Below are 19,375 nucleotides of genomic sequence, written 5' to 3' on the forward strand. Positions count from 1 at the left end.
TGAGGAAAGCTGTGGAGATGGAGGCTGCTCTGGTGGAGTCTGTCCTAACCCCCTTGGGGAGGCTTACTGTTTGTAGAATAAATGGATGCAGTGCGCTATCCATTTGGAAATGGTTTGCTTGGAGATGGCTTTGCCTTCTGCCCCTGTAGCAAAACTAAGAGGCAATTGATCAGACTTTCTAGTCCTGTCCAGATAGTATCTGAGCTGTCTGTGCACATCTAGAGAGTGAAGAATCCTTTCCCCCTTGTTCTGTGGATTAGGAAAGAAGGTGGGCAAACAAATGGATTGGTTGAGAGCCACACTGGACACCACCTTGGGCATGAAAATTGCGTTAGTTCTGAGGGATACCCGGTCTGCATGGAAGATGATGAAGGGTTCCACTACCATGAGTGCTTGCAGCTCAGAGACTCTTCTGGCTGAAGTGATGGCCAGAAGGGATGCTGTCTTCCATGAGAGAAATTTTAGCTCTGCCGAAGACGCTGGTTCGAAAGGAGGCAGGGTGAGCTTTTCTAAGACAAAGTTAAGGTCCTGAACTGGTGTTGGTGCCCATCTGGGGGGCCTCAAGTTGCTAGCCCCACTGAGGAACCGTTTGATCAAAGGGTGTGAGAAAAGGGGCTGCTCAATGGGAAAATGAGCAGCAATAGCAAAGGCATGAATTTTAATAGAGGAGAAAGAGAGACCACTGTGTAGTAGGTCAGCTAAGTAATCTACAATGAGAGGGATGGAGGGCTGTTCCATATTGGCCCCCTTAGCCTGGATCCAGGTGCAGAACCATTTCCATTTATCTGCATAAGACTTTCTGGTGCTAGGGCGTCTGGCCTCATGGAGAACATCCAGAACCTGTTTACTGAGGATGGTAGATTAGTTAGGGGTTAGGGAATAAGCCAAGCTGCCAAAATGAGTGTCTGCAATTGGGGATGCATGAATTCCCCTTCCCTCTGGGTTAGGAGGTTTGGAATCTGAGGAAGATGCCATGGAGGCAGTGGGTATAAGCTGCGCAGCAAGGGGTACCAAGGTTGTCTGGGTCAGTGTGGAGTTATTAGAATGGTCCTTGGTTTTCCTCCATTATTTTGAGCAGTACCTTGGGGATGAGAGGTAGGGGAAGAAAGGCATAGACCGAGAGGTTGACCCAGGGGAAGGACAGGGCGTCCACTTTCCAAGCCATGCAGGGATGCTCCCTGGTGCAGAACTTGCTGAGCTGATGGTTGGTGTGGAAGGCATAGAGGTCGACCTTCGGGGTTCCCCATTTCTGAGTTATTAGGGTGAAGGTACTTCTGTTGAGCTGCCACTTGGTGTGGGTCCAGAAGGTTTCTGCTTAACTGGTCTGCCATGGAATTGAAAGAACCTGGTAGGTATTGTGCTAACAGGTGTAGTTGCATGGAAGAGGCTGTGGGCAAAAGAGTCATGGCCAGCCTGCATAGAGGGTAGGAGTGAGTCCCCTCCATGCTTGCTGATGTACCACATCACAGTGGTGTTGTCTGTTTTGATCAGGAAAACCCCTGGAGAGAGAAGGGGTTTGAAAGCTATTATGATGTGCTGCACAGCCATCATCTCTTTTTGACTGATGTGCAGAGGGATTTGCTGTGGGCTCCATTGGCCCTGTATGCACCCTCCGTCCAGGTGTGCTCCCCAAGGGTAGTCTGATGTGTCTGTGGTGAGGGTCTGGGTAACAGGGTGTGGGGAAAAGGGCAATCCCTTGTTGTGGGATCATGCTGTTGCCCACCAAATAAATTATTTTCTGAGGCAAGGAATTATAGGTAGAAGGGTTTCCAGGTCTTGAGAGTGTTGACACCAAAGGCTCTTTCGGTACCATTGATGCTTCCTCATATGCAGTCTGGCATATAGAATGAGGAGTATGCAGGATGCCATGAACCCCAGAGCTTGCAGAAAGCTGGGGCCTGGTAACCAGTTGAGAGAAGTAGGTTGTCAGGAAATTTTGTTTCTGTGGTGTAAGGTATGCCATCTGGGATGCTGTGTCCAGACTTGCTCCCAGGAAGATCATCCTTTGGGTGGGCATCTGCTTTGATTTCTTTTCACTGATTGTGTACCCTAGGGAGGTTAGTGGGGTCTTTACAAAGGCCAGGTGCTTGAGCAGCGTTTCCTGGCTGTCTGCCTGAATAAGCCAGTCATCTAAGTATGGGTAAATCTGAATATTTCTTTGCCTGCTAAAGGGAATGACCGGAGCCAAACATTTTGTGAAAACTCTGGGAATAGTGGATAAGCCAAAGGGAAGTGCAGAGAACTGAAAGTGTTGAGATCCTGCCCTGAAGTGGATATATTTCCTGCCTGATAGGAATGTGGAGGTAGGCCTCTTTTAGATCTAGGGTGGCTAGCCAAGCGCCCTTGGAGAGCATGGGCAGCAGCTGCTGCAGGGTGAGCATTTTGAATTTTGGGATCACAAGGAAGGTGTTTAGAATGGATGCATCGAGGATGGGGTACCAGGTACCTTCTTTTCTGGGCAACAGAAAAAGTCTGAAATAGAAGCCTTGGCCTGTCTGTTCTGTAGGAACGTATTCTATTGCCCCCATAGAGAGCAGGGAATAGATTTGCTTTTGAACCTCTGCCCATTGATTTGGTGGAAGATGTGGGAACCCTTTTGGGGTTGGAAGGGTGTGGAAGGAGAATTTGTATCCCTGAGACACAATGTTCAGAACCCACTAGGCCTTAGTAATGGTGGCTCAGGTGCTTAAGTGAAAGGAGAGTTTTCCTCCTAGGGGTAATTGAGGGTGGGCAGAGGGGAGGTCGGGCGGAGGTGAGTCATTCTGAGTTCTTACCATAAGGGGATGGGGCTTAGAACTCCCTGTTTTTGAAGTGGAGGTAGTCCACTGCTTAGATCTCTGCATTCCCTGGGGCTGCTGTTTAGGGGGTCTGTTTCCACAGGTCCTAGGGTGGACCTGTTTAGTCGGAGCAGGAAAGGACCAGTGCTTGGAGGGACAATGTCTGCTGAATCTAGGGGGCTGTACCTGTAAGAAATATTTAACCGTTTGCATAGATTTTGCTTTTTCTTCCATCTTTTTTAAGACCTCTTCTGCCTTAGTGCCAAATAGGTTATCTTTGTGCAAGGGGGCATTCAGCAATTTTAGATATGACATGGTCTGTCAGGGGTTGTTCCTTAAGCCATGTATGTCTTTTAATGACAGATCCAGTGACTTCTGCCTGCAAGAAGCTTCTAGAGCATCAAAACCACAGTGCAAAGTGTCTCTAGTTACATAATTTGCAGAATGCATTAAATCCTGTAAATCTTTAGATTCTGCCCAAGCAGGAAAGGAAGACATTTTTTGTTTAAGGAATTCCAAAGTATGTTGCTGATATTTAAGCATATGGAACTGACAATTTAGTGCCTTGATAGCAAAAGTAGCTGAGGTGTATACGTTTTTACCCCGTCTGTCTAATGCTCGGGAATCCCTGTCTGAGGGTGTGGGATTCTTAGCAGAGGTTGCTTTAATTCCTTTTGGCCCTTGAGAAATTACCTCATGGTTAGCCGTAGGATTTATGAAAAGGTATCTGTGTGAGTCAGGAACTCTGTAGTACCTGTCTGGTTTTCTGGGAGCAGGAGGTAAAGCATCAGGAGTCAAGCTGGATTCAAGGAAAACATCATCCACCACATCCAGAACTGGAGGGATGGCCAAGGGTCTGTGTTATGGAAGATCTAGGAATTCCCTGAGTCTCTTTTTAGACTGAGGGTAGTCCTGACTTTCCCATTGGAAATGCTCCCTTAACATATGCAGGGTTTCTCCAAAGGAAAAATCCTTTGAGGGAGAGGCTGAAGGAATGGAGTCCTCTGCATCAGAATCCTCATAAGTGGAGAGGGGTTGTATGTCTTCATAGTCAGATGCATCACATTCATCTGACTCTTGTTAAGACAGAACTACTGGGGACAGATCTCTTTCCAATTTTGAGGGGGTAGCTTGGCTTCCCCCTGATCAGCATGATAAGGTCTTCCACCATTTTAAGCATTTGAGACTGAGGCAAGGAAGCAGGCATCTCAGAGTGGGTAGTCAGTTTCTTGGGTGTGGTTCGAACCCTGGGCCTAAGGAACTCGGTTGTTTTCAAAAGAATGGTAGTGGCGAAAGAAGACATAGGTTTGTGTCGAGATTCAGTGGTGCGAAGGGCTTCCTCAGATGCCAGTGCCTGCTCAACAGCTCCGGACCCATCCAAGATACAGACGGCTGCAGGATCCTTAGACAAAGAAGAGTTTTGCAGCAGACTTTAAAAGGGTCTTGGTAGCGGCCTGCAAATCAAATGAAGTGGGCATCAGGGGCTGCGAAAGTGCCTCACTGAGTACCGGAGGACTGACGACTAGCTTAACGGAAGAGTCATTGGTAGGTTTGGACCTGTGCGGTCTGTCTCTGTCTTTGTTTTTACGGATCTGCTGTTGGATGGTTTACTGAAGCCATATTGGAATTCGAGGACTGTAAATGAAAATATATGGCTACAATAAGGGCCTGACGATGGATAGTTCTGGAGTTGAACAAAGCACAGAAGCGACAATGAGGGATGTCGTGGTCTGGGCCTAGGCAAGTTATGCAGTAAGAGTGGTAGTTTCGGTGTGGTATTTGCTTTCCACAGGCGAGACAATTATTAACTTTTTCTGACATCGGTTAGTGCAAGAAAAAAGGATCCCCAATGGGGTACTTAGCTTTAGAAGACTTAAACTTCAATTCGGAAGCAAAAACTCAGGTAGCGGCTAACCAGCACTCATTTCAACATTAAAAATAACAAGGGTACCACAACAGACTGGATACTCACTTTTATGCCAGATAAACACTTCAACTCCTGGATGCTCTCAGACTCTTTAAGCAACCATCTCCCTATGTTCATTATAAAGCAAACAAATATCCAGAAAAATTGTCACTTTAATTGACTCGTAATATCTCAGATTTCAACTAAGACACATTCATCTCATACCTAAAACAATATAACTGGATTAACCTTAAGCACCTACCACTTGACACTGTATCTCACTTCAATGACAAATGCCTAAAAATCCTAAATAAACTGGTCCTACTTAAAAAAAAAAAAAAAAACAAAAAACAAATGAAGTAAAATCCTACACACTGACTATCCAGAAGCATAAAACATCTCATGAAACTTAGAGTGGTTATCTGGAAAACTTGGATCACAAACAAAACTCTATTGAGCTATCAGAAATTCAGAGAACTTAGAAACAGAGCCAAATACCTTACTGAATTAGACAAAAAAATTACACAAACCTCCAAAATACTTATCAGAACCCCAATTTATTCTGGTTTTCCATAAACCAGCTTGTAACTCCTGGCCATTCAACACAGCTTTCACCTACACTCAAAACTAGCAAATTCATTTTCAATATCAACTGAGTTAACACTAACTTTATTAAGTTAGTCTCTTACTTACTAAGCAGCTCTGAACAAAACAATGACATGAACACATTGCAAACTCTAATAATTTCCCAAAAGTCCACACTGCTATCATCAAAAAACTCCTACATAAAGCAAAACCCACCTCCCTAGCACCAAGCAATCTACCTGGTGAATATCTAGATAATGGCAGCAGAGGCCATAGCTTACCCTGTCTCAATTCTAACAAACTACTTTATTAATCTTATATACCTTTACTATAGAATAAAATCTAACATCCTCCTCACCTACAAAGGTGCTCATTCTACCAAACTTAACAGTTACAGACCCATCGCCATCCCTCTATCAAAAATGAAGTGCATTCAGACCCAAAATGCACTCTTCTCTCCTTCACAGCATTTTCCCCCACCACCCCAGTACCTCCAATGCTCTCCTTAACTTCATTAACTGTTAACACAAAGAGAAATGGTGGTAAAGTTGAATCTGTTCTCCTTCTAGATCTATACAGAGCTTTCAACACAGTCTCATAACCTGTATTCTTACAAAAATTATCCAGTCTAGGCCTTGGCAATTACTTGCTATGCTGGTTTTCTAGTTACTTCAGCAGCATTCTCCAGGCAGTAAAATGGCTTACTAACATCTCATCCATTCTCTACGTTGCAGCTGGGGTCCCACAAAAATCCATAATGGGACCTATCCTGTTCAGCAGCTTTGTTAATGACCTTGACCTGACCAGTAAGACTACTACCTTAGTACACTATGCAGATGATTCTATCATCTGCTCAGGAAACAAACTTGATTCCCTTATAAAAACTGACCTATGAATCCTTCACTGTTATAGAAACCTGTCTGCCTACCTCCCAGTTAATGCCAAACCTTAACAAAATAAAACTAATTTTTTGCTTCCAAATCATCTTGCAGTAAAGAAAATGTCCTTCACTGTTATCTCTTCCAACAACATCAAAATAGAAGTGGTCACATAAACCGAACTACTAGGAGTTTACACAGATGAAGACCTACATTTTGACTTCCACATTCAACATACAATGAAAAAAACAGACCAAAAACTAACCAGTGTATAGGGTAAAACCCTATCTAATACAAGATGCCGTGCTGCCACTAACCTACTACTATCTACTTTCCTCGACTCAGCACCAATGCTGACAAGCATCCAGCTAACCCAACTAAACAATCTCTACAAAGTTGCAAAATATGTGGCCAGCCTCCCCCAAAGATCTCATTATGGTTTGGCCTTCAGACCTCTTCCACTGGCTTGAACTACCCTACTAACTCACATATTCCCTATTATCACAACTGAATGAAGAAACCAAATGACTGTCCATCTCTAGCCAAACTTATACAACCATACAACCCACCTAGAAGCTTGCTCTCTTCTGATAAAGATTTCCTATAAAAATCAAAATCTAAAAAAATGGCAGACTGTTCCCTCAACTCCCAATAAGTGACAAAACCCTAGAACTCCATCCACCTAGAAGTAAGACAGGACTGCTCACTAAACTCATTCAAACTACAGCTAAAGTCTCACTTACTCAGCTCCTGGCTCTGCAAATGTTCTGCACAAGATTAGCACCCCACTCCTGTTCAGCTACTGCTGTGGAACTGCCTCTGGTAGATTTGTGAACTCCATCCAGCACTGAAGATGCCTCTGGCATGCTCTAATAATATGAACTTGATGTAACACAGGATTTGATATCTGAGACCTCTTGACCCTTAACGCCCAATGCATCACGATCACATGGTAGCTGGTGTGGGAAACCATGAGGATGAATTCTGTCATAAGACCCAAAGTCTTGAGCACAGATGAGATGAGTTTCTTCAGGAGTTCAAAAAGACAGAGCTCCTGATTGTAGGAATTACACCCACCATTCTGAAAGACCTGCCTTACAAAGAATGTTGTCCAAACTGCAGCCAGTGAAAGTCAGCAACTGGGAATTTGTCAACTGCAGGTTTGCAAAGATAACTAACACCAACAGACTGGAATATTTTGTTCAGAGATTTCTTTGCTTTACTTAAAGCCTGAGCTGAAGGAGCAGTCACGAGCTAGTCATCCAGGTACATGAAAATCTTCACTCCCTGCATCTCTTGTGGGCTACTGCTATTGACATGCATTCATTCGGTCAACATCCTGGGGCCTGAGATGAGTCTGAATGGAGGAATCTAGAACTGGTAATGCCTGGCTCTTATCCGGAAGCTCTGACAGCTTGATGTGGTAACTTGGAAATCCAAACAGCACATTCAGTCTTTTTCTGATAGAAACTGTAGTACTGTACAACAATGCAGCATACAAAAGACTTCTTTTTGGATATAGGTGTTAAAGTCACTTGGCTCCCAAATGAGCCTGAAGTATTGTCTTATTTTTTGCACTAAACGGTCCTTAGAATAAATAGGAACTTCTGTTTATTAAGGAAGTTGAGGTTCTCTCCCCTTATGGAGAATTTCTAATGGGATAGAAAATCAGGCAAGGGAACAGATGATGAGAAAGGCTGGGTCAGGAAAGGAATGCTATATTTTATCTGTGCCTTTATCTAATTGTCTATTATGAGACTCTCATGAAGACAGATGTCTCCTGACAGAATCCAGAATGGGACAACTAGGCAAGGCTTCGGGGCTGCTAGTATCAATTTCTGCATCTCTGTTCACTGCAGAGGACCCTTGTTTTTGGGCTTGCGAGTATGTTGGAAGTTTTGATAGTTATTTACTTATTTATTTTTACAAATCAAAGTGGAAAAGGATGATAATGAAGAAACAGGAAGTGGGGAGTTCATGAGATAAAGCAACACTAGGATTTTGCATGCAAGTCATTAAAGAGAACAGCAACTGTCACACAGATTATACTCAGAAAGAAGCAGAGAGTATTTCAAGAACTAAGCCAGAGTGGGAATGGCAAAAGGAGATTTTACCACTAGGGATATCTGCAAGTAGGTGTATATAAAATAGGTGAGAGGGGACTGGAATTTACTGGAGGAAATTAGCAAAGGAACCTGGGTACTGGGAACAAATAACTTAGGAGGAAAAGGTAACAGAGTGGGATAAGGCTATTCAGGAGTTAGAGAAGCAAATATTTTAGTTGCAGTCCAATCAGGGACTGATAACACAGTAAAGTCAAAGAGAAAGGAATAGGGGAATGATGAGCAAAATACCAGCTTTGATAGACTTTTTAGCTCAATCTAGAACAAAAGTACTGTAAACAAGAATTAACAGAGCATATAAATTACTGGACAATAAAGAAAGATCGGAAAAAGAGAAAAGAAAGACAAATTACAAAGAAATTATGGGGACATTTTTGAAGGACTCCCACATATACAACAAAGTCCAGAAGGTTTACGATTTTTGCATGAAAGTGTATGCACCATGTATTTTAGCCCACAGTAAACAAAACTATCTTCCCAAAGATACACAATAAATAATGGAGATTTGATGGGAAAGACAGAGGAAACTGGGAACGTTTTTGGGAATGCAATGAGTTGGCAAATTTAAAAAATTTCCCTACAGAGTGACAGCTGTAATGATGGGGAGGGGGACAAAGGAAATGATTAGTTTGACCTGGAATACAGGAGCTGAACTGCCTACACAAAATAAGGCCTTAAGTTTAATGCTACTGGCAGCCAAAAAAATTAACAAACACAACTACTAGAAAATGGAAATAAAAATCAAAACCAAATGTAGCAGAAGTGCTAAATACTGTAAATGAGAGAAAAAAAAAGAGTTGGAGATGGGAAGGAACACATTTCCTAGAAATAAGTGGAATTTGTGGGAACAAAACATGCAGAATAAAGTTCAGGAGGAGGAGGAGTAAGTTTAAGGTAGGACAAAAACTGAGCAATTTATGTAATGTAGGAGTGAAAGAAAAGTGTTAAAAAGAAAACTTGCATACCGTATGATGATAATAAAGGAAATTGTTATTAAGGTTTGTTTTCTTTTCTGCTAATGGAAGTGAACTCACGCTGCATCTTTAAATGTGATAATTTAATGAAGGTATTAAAAACTTGCCAACTGAGAGAGTATGATCATTTGCATGACTATGACAATACATTCCAGAATGGAGGTACATACACACTGAAAGCTTACGAAAGTTCATTGTACAATTGGTCCAATAAAGGTTACTCACCTCTGTGATCAAGTCTCCACTCATCTGAAATCGCTGCTGCTGCTGCAGCAATACAGTACAGTTCCTGTTAATTTAACGGTACTTCAGCTTGCCTTCAATAACCTGCCAAAATGTTAGTCTGCAATACACCAGTATATTCCCTGGATTTTAGCTGCAGACCTCCTGTATGAAGTTCAAATGCAGACTCTGGCTGTGAGAGAATACTGTAGTGCTTTACAAGGGCTGCATGCAGTGATTTTAACTATCTTCCAGTCTTGCTTAATTGGCATAAATAGGGAAGCTGAACTTCAAAAAACATTTGTACAAAGTAATACTTACATTAGTCTCTTTGTGAACAACAATACACCAAGGATAACAACTAATCTGTCACCACCTCACTATGGAAAGAGTTAAATAAGACAGACAAGACAGCTATTTCATATTTTAAGCATTCCTGAAAATACTCCATTAAAAAAATATGCTATGTAATCAAGCACAGTGAGATAACATCTAAGAAAAACAAAAAAGTACAGAAGCTAACACAGCTGAAAGTAAAACAATAAACTTTAATGCACACAAAAGAGAGTAAGCACTTTCAACGTGTGCTCTCACCGCTTCATCAGAGTGCTGTAAATTAGTAACAAATGCAGTTAAATACTATAAGTTAATTAGTCAATTAAAGCAGTAATAAAAGCATCAATTATCTAAGAGAAAAATGTCACAACAAGAAAGCAGGCAAATGAAACAAATAAAAAAGATAAAAAAAATATATAAAAAATATGTATAGGAAACAATCGTATACTCAGTGTTTGAAAGGTCTAGCTTTTAAAAAGGCTTAAGAGAGACAACTTCATTAAGACCTGGTATTTTATCAGCATTAAGAGACAGAATCCATTTTTGCTCTGCAGATTTTGTGCGATTCCTAAGATCTCCCCCTCTTAAACTCCCAGGAATGATCTCTAGCACAAGGAATTTAAAATTATGTTCCTGTCCATGGCACATAATATGCTTAGCAAGGGCACTGGTGTCTTTCTTGTTTCTAATGTCTCTCCAATGTTCCAGCACCCTGTCTTTGAGTTGTCTGTTACTCATGCCTACATAAAAACCATGGCAGAAAGTGCAGTATTTCCTCTGTACAGCTTACTGCTGCACAGTTAGCATTGCTGAACAAAGGTTTATTATTCGTCCCTGCCAGAGAAGCCGAGCTAACTAGTGTTTTAGCTGATCTTAGATTGTTTGGTAGGGCTCTTACATTGAAAGCGATGCTACCTGACACTGTTAACACTGACACTGCTTCCTTTAGAAAACGCAGCACTTTTATCCCACCACCCAATGCCAAGATAGAGACCTTTATTCAGACTTTTGAGAAGCAAATAAGAAGAGAATTTGAATCTAATAGAAAGAAGAGATACTTTAATCTTAATAATGATGAATATGCAGCCCACAATGAACTCAAGAACTTGAAATCCTTAGAGATTAGACCAGCAGTTAAGGGTGGTAGAGTTGTTGTGTTAGACAAGGACTTATATCAAACACAAATGCATAAATTGTTGTGTGATGACACCACTTATGTCTGTATTTCTAAAACTGCTGTTTATGATATGACCGAGAAGGTTTCCTTCCTTATTTTCGATCTGCTTATGACAGGTATGATCGATAATAAGTTGTTTAAATATTTTGAGGTACAGCAACCACTTATACCAATCATTTATGGCTTACCCAAAGTATATAAAAATCTAACGCTGCCACCAATGCGCCCGCTAGTGTCTGGGAAAGGTTGGGTAACCGAGCCACTTTCTATTTACATTGAAAAGAATTTGCATTCTCTGTTGGACACTTGTGACACTGTCCTAAAAGATACTAGGACCTTCTTACAAAGATTATATATGGCGACTTCTGATTTGAGTTCTGATTATCTTTTAGTGACAGTGAATGTAGAGTCATTCTTTACTGTGATCCCCAATACTTGGGATATAGAAAATGTCAGGAAATTTATGCATGTCAACCATTGTTTTACTCTGGACAAGATCAACTTAATTTGTGCCCCTTTAAAATTGGTTTTAGAAAACAATGTCTTTTTGTTTGAAGATCAATTTTATGCACAAAAGCTTGGCGTGGCAATGGGCACAGCTTGTGGCAACAGCTACGCCAACCTTGTGTTGGTAAAATGGGAGAGAGACATATTATTCCAGCTGAGGGATTTTCTGAACATATCTTATGGTATGTAAGATTTGTTGACAATATTTTTTTGTTGTGGAGGGAGTCAGTTGAGAGTCTCACGCAGTTTATAGAGTTCCTACATCAGTCTACAGATTTTTTTTAAGATTTACTTTTAAATATTCTTTTGATGAAATTGAATTTTTTGATGTTAAGGTGAGCAAAACTGATTTGACTAGTCTAGTAACTAGAATTTATAGAAAACCCACAAGAAAGAATAATCTGCTCCATAGAGATAGCATGCATTCTAGGCATGTTACCCGAAATGTTGTGAAGGGACAGGTGTACAGGGTCATGAGACTTCATAATAATGATAAACAGCTTGCCAAAGCCCTGGAGACCTTGAAAATGGATTTTCTAGATATAGGCTACAAGGAAAAGGATATTGACAGTTGTATTACTGATGCGTATAAGGAGAGAGGGGGCAAATGCAGGCCTTATTACGCTGCTGCACCTAACACTGAAGCCATAGCTACAGAACAAAGGACAGGATTGATTAGGTTTCCTCTCACATATTCTTCTGATGATAGTAGTATATGTGATATTGTCAAAAGGAACTGGGGCATTTTGGATACTGTAGATGAATTAAGAAATGCCATAGATACTGTTCCACACTTTTCCTTTAAAAATAACAGATCCTCGAAAAGGCATCTGTGCTACAATACTTCTACTTTTAACAAGGTTTTACAGTCGGAGAGGCATGGTACTTTTAAATGCAGGAATTGCACAGCCTGCAAGTTTATACACTCTAGTCCTACTTACATGCACCCTAATATGCACTTTAAAATAGACACAAACTTTTATGCTGATTGCAGGACTAAGAACATTGTTTATTTTAGTTACTGCACTTTCTGCCATGCTTTTTATGTAGGCATGAGTAACAGACAACTCAAAGACAGGATGCTGGAACATTGGAGAGACATTAGAAACAAGAAAGACACAAATGCCCTTGCTAAGCATATTATGTGCCATGGACAGGAACATCATTTTAAATTCCTTGTGCTAGAGATCATTCCTAGTTTAAGAGGGGGGGATCTTAGGAATCACACAGAATCTGCAGAGCAAAAATGGATTTTGTCTCTTAATGCTGATAAAATACCAGGTCTTAATGAAGTTGCCTCTCTTAAGCCTTTTTAAAAAGCTAGACCTCTCAAACACTGAGCATAGGATTGTTTTCTATACATATTTTTTATATATTTTTTTTTATCTTTTGTATATGTTTCATTTGCCTGCTTTCTTGTTGTGACATTTTTCTCTTAGATAATTGATGTTTTTATCACTGCTTTAATTGACTAATTAACTTATGATATTTAACTGCATTTGTTACTAATTTAGAACAGTCTGATGAAGCGGTGAGAGCACACCGTGAAAGCGCTTAGTCTCTTTTGTGTGCATTAAAGTTTATTGTTTTACCTTCAGCTGTGTTAGCTTCAGTACTTTTTTGTTTTTCTTAGTAGTTACTTGTTACTGTACCGATCTATTTTTATTCTCAGCATACTTTTTACACAGGGAGATAACATGCTTATTCAGCTTTAGATGCCACAGTATACCCTTTTCACTGGAACCAATCTTTAAAAATAATCTTGCCATCAAATGTCTAATAAAACAGAAGAGGTCTACAAAACAGTTAAACAATTATAATGCTCAAGATTTAGGTTAAAGAAGAAATGTTCAATGTTACACAATACCATCAAATTGTTTATACTTTTCACAATACTTTTTGCTCCCAGACATAACCACAGCAGTCAAAATCAATAACAGTTATGCAGCAAACAAAACAAGTGCAAATTAATTTACAAAAATAAGAAATGACAAATTTACCTTCTGAAAATATCCTCTTTTTAATGATTTATCTCGAACTTGTCTGAAGTACACATAGCCATAGTAATGTGCAGGGTCTTTCTAAAAATAGAGTTTAAGAGTAAAACAATTAATGCATTTTTATAAGTAAACAAAAAAGCAATAACTTAAATGGTGTTCATACACCTTTGGGCTTTAAGACTGGATTAAGATGTTTAATCATACATCTTTCAGAGAAGCAAACACTGAGAGCATGAATGAGCAATATTATGGTATGAAACATCACTGTCACAAACACAACCAGGGAACAGTATCGGATTATTCATATTTCTCAGGTTACTAACTCTGCCCATAACCTCTTCTGATCAACCACCTTTGATATTCCCCTATCTATAATTTTCTATTTCTTTCTTGCCCACTGCAGAGACAAATAACTTGAAAAACAAACAAGTTTACAGGCAAATTAAGTTGCTAAAAAGTCATATTTATGAGAGAAGCACACAGACTATAGACTGGCCGACCCCCATCTGTCAAGCATTTATGAAGAAGCAATGCAAATCTGCGGAGCTTGTCCACTAGACAATAAGCTTCCCATAAAATATTTTTTACCCCACTATCTTATCCTTATGGCTATCACGTTACCAACTAATTGTCCCATACATTCCTAACAACCAATCAGGCATCCAAGGACACCAGGAGAGGGAGAAGAGAGCTGGTGATCATCGCCAACATCTAGTAGAGGTTTGATGTTTTTTTTTCTCCTTTGTACTTAACCACAAAGGTGATTGAGCCATGTGTGCTTCAGGGGTCTAAAACTGCGAGATTAGTTGGCTAAACTCTGGTTTCATAAAACGGAAGGAAGCTGACCAATCAAGTTGCTGCTTCCCAATCCCAGGTATAACAAAAGAAGATACTGCCAGCCCAGCTATCTGGCATTTTGTAAATAATTATATGTCATTTGTGAATATTAATATGACTTATACAGAAGTGTGATAGAAGGAGGTACTGCCACCCCAGCTATCTGAAATTTTGTAAGTGGTTGTGTGTCATTTGTGAATATCAACATGATTCATATGCCTGTGTTACAAATGTATTAGAACTGTATGTCATATTGTACAGATGTGTGCTGAAGAGATATTTTGTAAAGTAGTGAGCAGAAATGTGTATACACTACTATAACTGTTTAGCTGTATATATCTAAACAATGGGAAATGAAACACAAAAAGTTAACTTTAGAAGAATAGCTGAAAGATTAAATTACAATATAACCCCATAATAAAAGGATGTTATCTTTCAGTTTCAGTGAACAGGAGACAGAATGTCTGTACTAGAGAAGTATTTTGTACTGTCTTTAAATGTGGAGGAATGTAAATTTTTTATGACTTCCACCATTTGCCACAAAGGTAGATGCTAAAATCAATGGCTGTGAGCCTGGAAACTGAAGTCACATGACAAGAAATGATATTCCCAGCAGTAATATTTGGAATACCAATTCAAGAACTCTGAAAGAGTGGTTGTGCATTTTGTATTTTGTCTTTGACCTGACAGAACACCCACTCACCACGTCTGCCTGCCAGCTCTCGAAGTATGTTAACTAGGGTACATACAGTTGTTGTTGTGTCTTTCGGCTTTTCCCGGTTAGGGGTCGCCACAGCGGAACTCCGGTCCGCTAATGATTGGCACTTGATTTTTACATGCCGAGTTGCCAGCACTGATGCACAACCTTCAACGAAGGTACGCCCATTCACACATGTTTCCACGCAGAAGACGCCCTAGCTGAGAGTCGAACCGGTCAGCGTCTTACTGTGAGGTGACAACGCAACCGCAGCTAATTTCTTTTACATATAGTCAGGAATATACTTGACCTTAATTTAGATGTTTTTCTTTATTTATTTGGCACTGTCCTGCAATGTTGTTTTAAATATTTCCTGTGATTTTGAACTCTGAAGTTACTGTGATGATTTACTTGAGTATTTTCTTGTTCTTGTATTTATTATTAAATATATTTAAACATATCATTGTGACTGATATTTGTGAGACATATTTAAGTTCTGAAAGTACTTGCATATTTATTTGGTGACACTGTGTAGACCACTCCTAATAGCCTCGCTCTTGGTCAAACTACCATCTGGATTATCGGGCACCCTTTGTTAAGGACCTTAAAGTAGCTGATAAGGAGTGACTGGTGGCAGGCGAAACTACCTTATAGTCTGTGGAGAAGGGGGCATAGTTAGTAAATCTGTGACAGCCTTTCCCAGGTGTGTGTGTATGTGTGTGCATATCAAACCTTCAAAGAGTGTGTGTGTGTCAGCTACTTGAGCAGGAACACTAAGCACTGGTTGGACAGAGAGGGTGCTGGAGGTTTTGGCTTGGTTACTCAGCTGAGATTTCAACTCTATAGCTGTGCCAGTGGGGAGTCTTATTGGGGATCTGGAGAAAGAGGGAGAAACCTCCGGACTGACTGTGCTCTCTGTGTGCTCTTAAGGGAAATTGCTCTTTACTGTGTGTGTACTTGTCATCCTCCCAATGGAAGTCCCCCACTGGTGCTAGTGGTGAGGATTGAGGCTCCTTGATTACTGTTGCCAGTGGTGGGGCATCACACCAGGAATGAAAGTGATGGGCATAGAAAGGATCTGTGTTGCATTTTCACCTCCAACCTAAGGTGAGATGTATGCAAATCCACACAATGCATCTGAAATTCTCCAGGTGCAACTAACACTAGGTAAGACTGCAATCCAAATTGTAGCTTGCTACAGATCCCCCACCATGCCCCAAGATTCCTATTGCACCTTTCTAAACATACTGGAAAATATTAAGATACAACCAAACACCCTAATACTGGGTGATTTCAACTACCTTGCCATTAAATGGGAAAACTACTAGAGTACCAACACCTTTTCCCAACAGTTCTTGGAAGTCATAAATTCCAACGCCCTGGATCAACTAATCCATTGTCCCACCAGGGGCTCTAATATCCTAGACCTGGTCATTACCAACATGGGAGATAGATGCTCCATCAGTGGTCACCCTCTCATTGGTCAAGTCTGACCATAAGCTAATCACCCTTGACATCCACATCCCATCCCCACGCCCCAGTAAGGAAACCTCAGTAAAAAAACTTCTCCAAAGCCAACTTCATGCTACTCAAGTCAAAAGTGACAAACTTCATGACAGCCATGCAGACGGGAGCTGAAAGTTCAACTGCTGAATCCTACACTAAGGCACTGTACGAGCACATCCATTCGTGCATGAATCGTGTCATCCCAAATAGAACCAAGACGCTCTCCTCCAAAAAAAGGAAGCCAATCTGGTAGTCCCCTGCCATAAATAAACTATACAACAGAAGGAAGATGTCTACCACTGGAATAACCCCTTCTGCCTTGAGAGGATCTATTTGCAGAACAGTTCTGTGAAAATTTGGGGATTTTTGAAACCACAGGCTTTTTACTGCCTTTCTGGTTTCTAGAGAAGGTCCTCTAGGGGCTAGAAAACTATATGCCTATGGCAGAAAGAGTTTTCCTATCCTGCTCACTCAAGGAAAGTGTATTTTTGATTTTACAGCTGAAGAAAGTCGATCCATCAAACATGGCATTGATAAAAGATGTCTTAAAAGGCTTGGCAAAATTACACACACACATCCAAACATGTCTCCTTATGGTAATGCTTGTACTTGAGGCTCTCAAAGCACCTTCTACTGCATTGGATACTAGTTGCATGGACGCATTCAACATGGACTGAAGGGTAGCCAGTTGTAAATCCATAGGTTTCCTGTCTTCCACAGACACGGGGACCCAGACAAATACTTGGAGAGCTCCTTTGTCAAATATTTCTGAAAACTAGTCACGTTGTCAAATCTTTCTGAAAACTAGTCGTGTGTCAAACGATTCACCGATCTTAAAGCAAAGGTAACTGAAGTGTTAACTCACTTCCCAAATCTCTCCAAAGCAATGGACTTTCTACTGGGGGGGGGTGGACAGATGAGCTAGTTTCTACAAGCTTTTTCTTGGTGGCTGTAGCTGCTACCATGGCATCCACTGCTGGGCCTATGCTCCACTGACAGCAACAAGATACTTATCTGGCTTTCTGTGAATTGGATCTATAACATCTGGCTCCTTCCATGCACAGCAAAAGATCAAATCCACCATCTTATCAGCCGGGAAAACCACTCTGAGTAGATGAGCTGGAGCCAAAGGCCTCAAGAAAAAACGAGTTCTTCTGAAAAGAGGCTTCAGAAGACCAACCTACCTTCTGTCTGAGAAATTCAAAGATCTCCCTGCATGAGATGTCCTCAAGTGGTGATCGGGAGGGACCATTCCCTTCACTGAAATCCACGTCTTCTGTCAGACTCCTGGGGAAATCAACATGCCTCCTCTTACACTTGTGCTTCCTAGGAGCTTTCACAGGGGGATGTTCCAGAAAGGATTTGGAAGTCTGAGGGGTGTCCTGAATGAGGACTGTATCAAGGTTAGTGTGAACCAGCTGTCAATAGAATAGCCTATGCAGGATCAGCACCCAGGGCTATCAGTTGTGGAGTGAGTGGAGCCGTGATAGGGTGGGATGTCTGATCTCCCACCTTGGAGAAAGCTCTCTCAACTGCCTTGAAGGCAAATATTGAGGGGGAACCCAAGACCACTCTGGTAGGACCCAAAGTTGCCAGACCGGGATAATGGGGGGGGGGGCAACTCAACCATGCTCAGTGACTGAAACCACAGTCAAGCTGTCTTTCTAGTGCCAATGCTAAGAGAGGAAGGGAAGGCTCTGACAGCTTCAGAGTCAAGCCTTTTCCCCAGATTTGGTACTGAAGCTTCAGCTCAGAGATTCATCTGGCTCTGATGGAGTCAAAGATGACAACAACTTTGATATGATTTGGACATCCCAGGAAAACTCAGATTCAGTGTCCCTGAACACGGTGGTCAGATCAGGATAGCGGTAGCCATGGGTAAGAGAGGGGGATCCAAAGCTCACAGGTCCAATGGGAGATGGAGATGTGAGAACTTCAACCTAAATTTGATTCCTGAAGAATTTCCTCATCACTCCATCCACATCAGTTTTATCAGGCTTTCAGCAGACCTAATGGACCATAAGGAAGGAGACATGGAAGGTGGTTTAGAAGTATTGTGCATAGATCTTTCCTAAAAGAAAATTGAACACTGCCTAGCAGAATCTGGTTCTGGGGAAAAACCTTGGCTCCAGTAAGGAAGGAGCCCTGGATCATACCTGAGTCGAATACGGGCGGGTGGCTGGATCCGAAAGCTTGGAAAGGTTAGTAGTTGGAGCCGAAGATAACACTGAAAGTAGAGCAGTCAGGGGATCACTTCCTTGCATCTCTGCCCTTTCCTTTGAACCTATTACTATTGTTCCCCCTCAGAAGCATAGCTGGCTCAACAAGTAACCTGTGCCAGTGCCCTGAACCAGCTTCCCATCCTCCATCACTCCTTACTTGAAGAGATATAGGCTTATTACAGATCTATGCCCCCATCCATACAGCTCTTCCACAGAGCAACAAAAAAAAAAAAACTTTCATTTTACTGGCACATCAAACTGATAGCCAGATGTTCAACATGTCCCTCCCTTTTCAGCCATAAAGGTCACGTTTCTGTGCCGTGCACTCAACCCTCCTCTGTTTCATTAAAAATAAGTAAAAATGTATTCTTCATTTAAACTGTAGCAAAGGCTTGCTACAATTTAAACTGTGCCTGCAAACAGCCCTACGGTGCTCAGGTTTTAGTTAAAAGATTTTTTTTAACTTTTATACTGTAGCAAATCAAACAAACACCCCCGCCAACACTTTGCACCCAGAGCAGTTGCCTCTCTTGCTCCTTCCTAGCTATGCTACTGGTCCCTCTTGTGCTTCTCTGAGGATGTCTTCCTAGATGGAGACGCTCTAGATGCAGATGAAACAACAGACTTC

The 19,375-nt window shown here is 41.3% G+C and overlaps 1 protein-coding gene across 2 annotated transcripts in view; it reads right to left on the reverse strand.

Annotated features, from left to right (window-relative positions):
* The window catches only part of DENND6A (DENN domain containing 6A), a 1,110,795-nt gene that overhangs the window by 681,179 nt on the left and 410,241 nt on the right, over positions 1 to 19,375 (reverse strand). For both annotated transcript variants that reach the window (XM_044078774.1, XM_044078775.1), the window contains exon 5: positions 13,486 to 13,566. In XM_044078774.1, the coding sequence (XP_043934709.1) occupies positions 13,486 to 13,566 (81 nt within the window). The remainder of the gene's footprint in view (positions 1 to 13,485; positions 13,567 to 19,375) is intronic.

This window comes from Protopterus annectens, chromosome 7.part1 (assembly GCF_019279795.1).
Source record: "Protopterus annectens isolate FY-2018-M chromosome 7.part1, PAN1.0, whole genome shotgun sequence".
Classification (NCBI taxonomy): Eukaryota; Metazoa; Chordata; order Ceratodontiformes; family Protopteridae; genus Protopterus; species Protopterus annectens.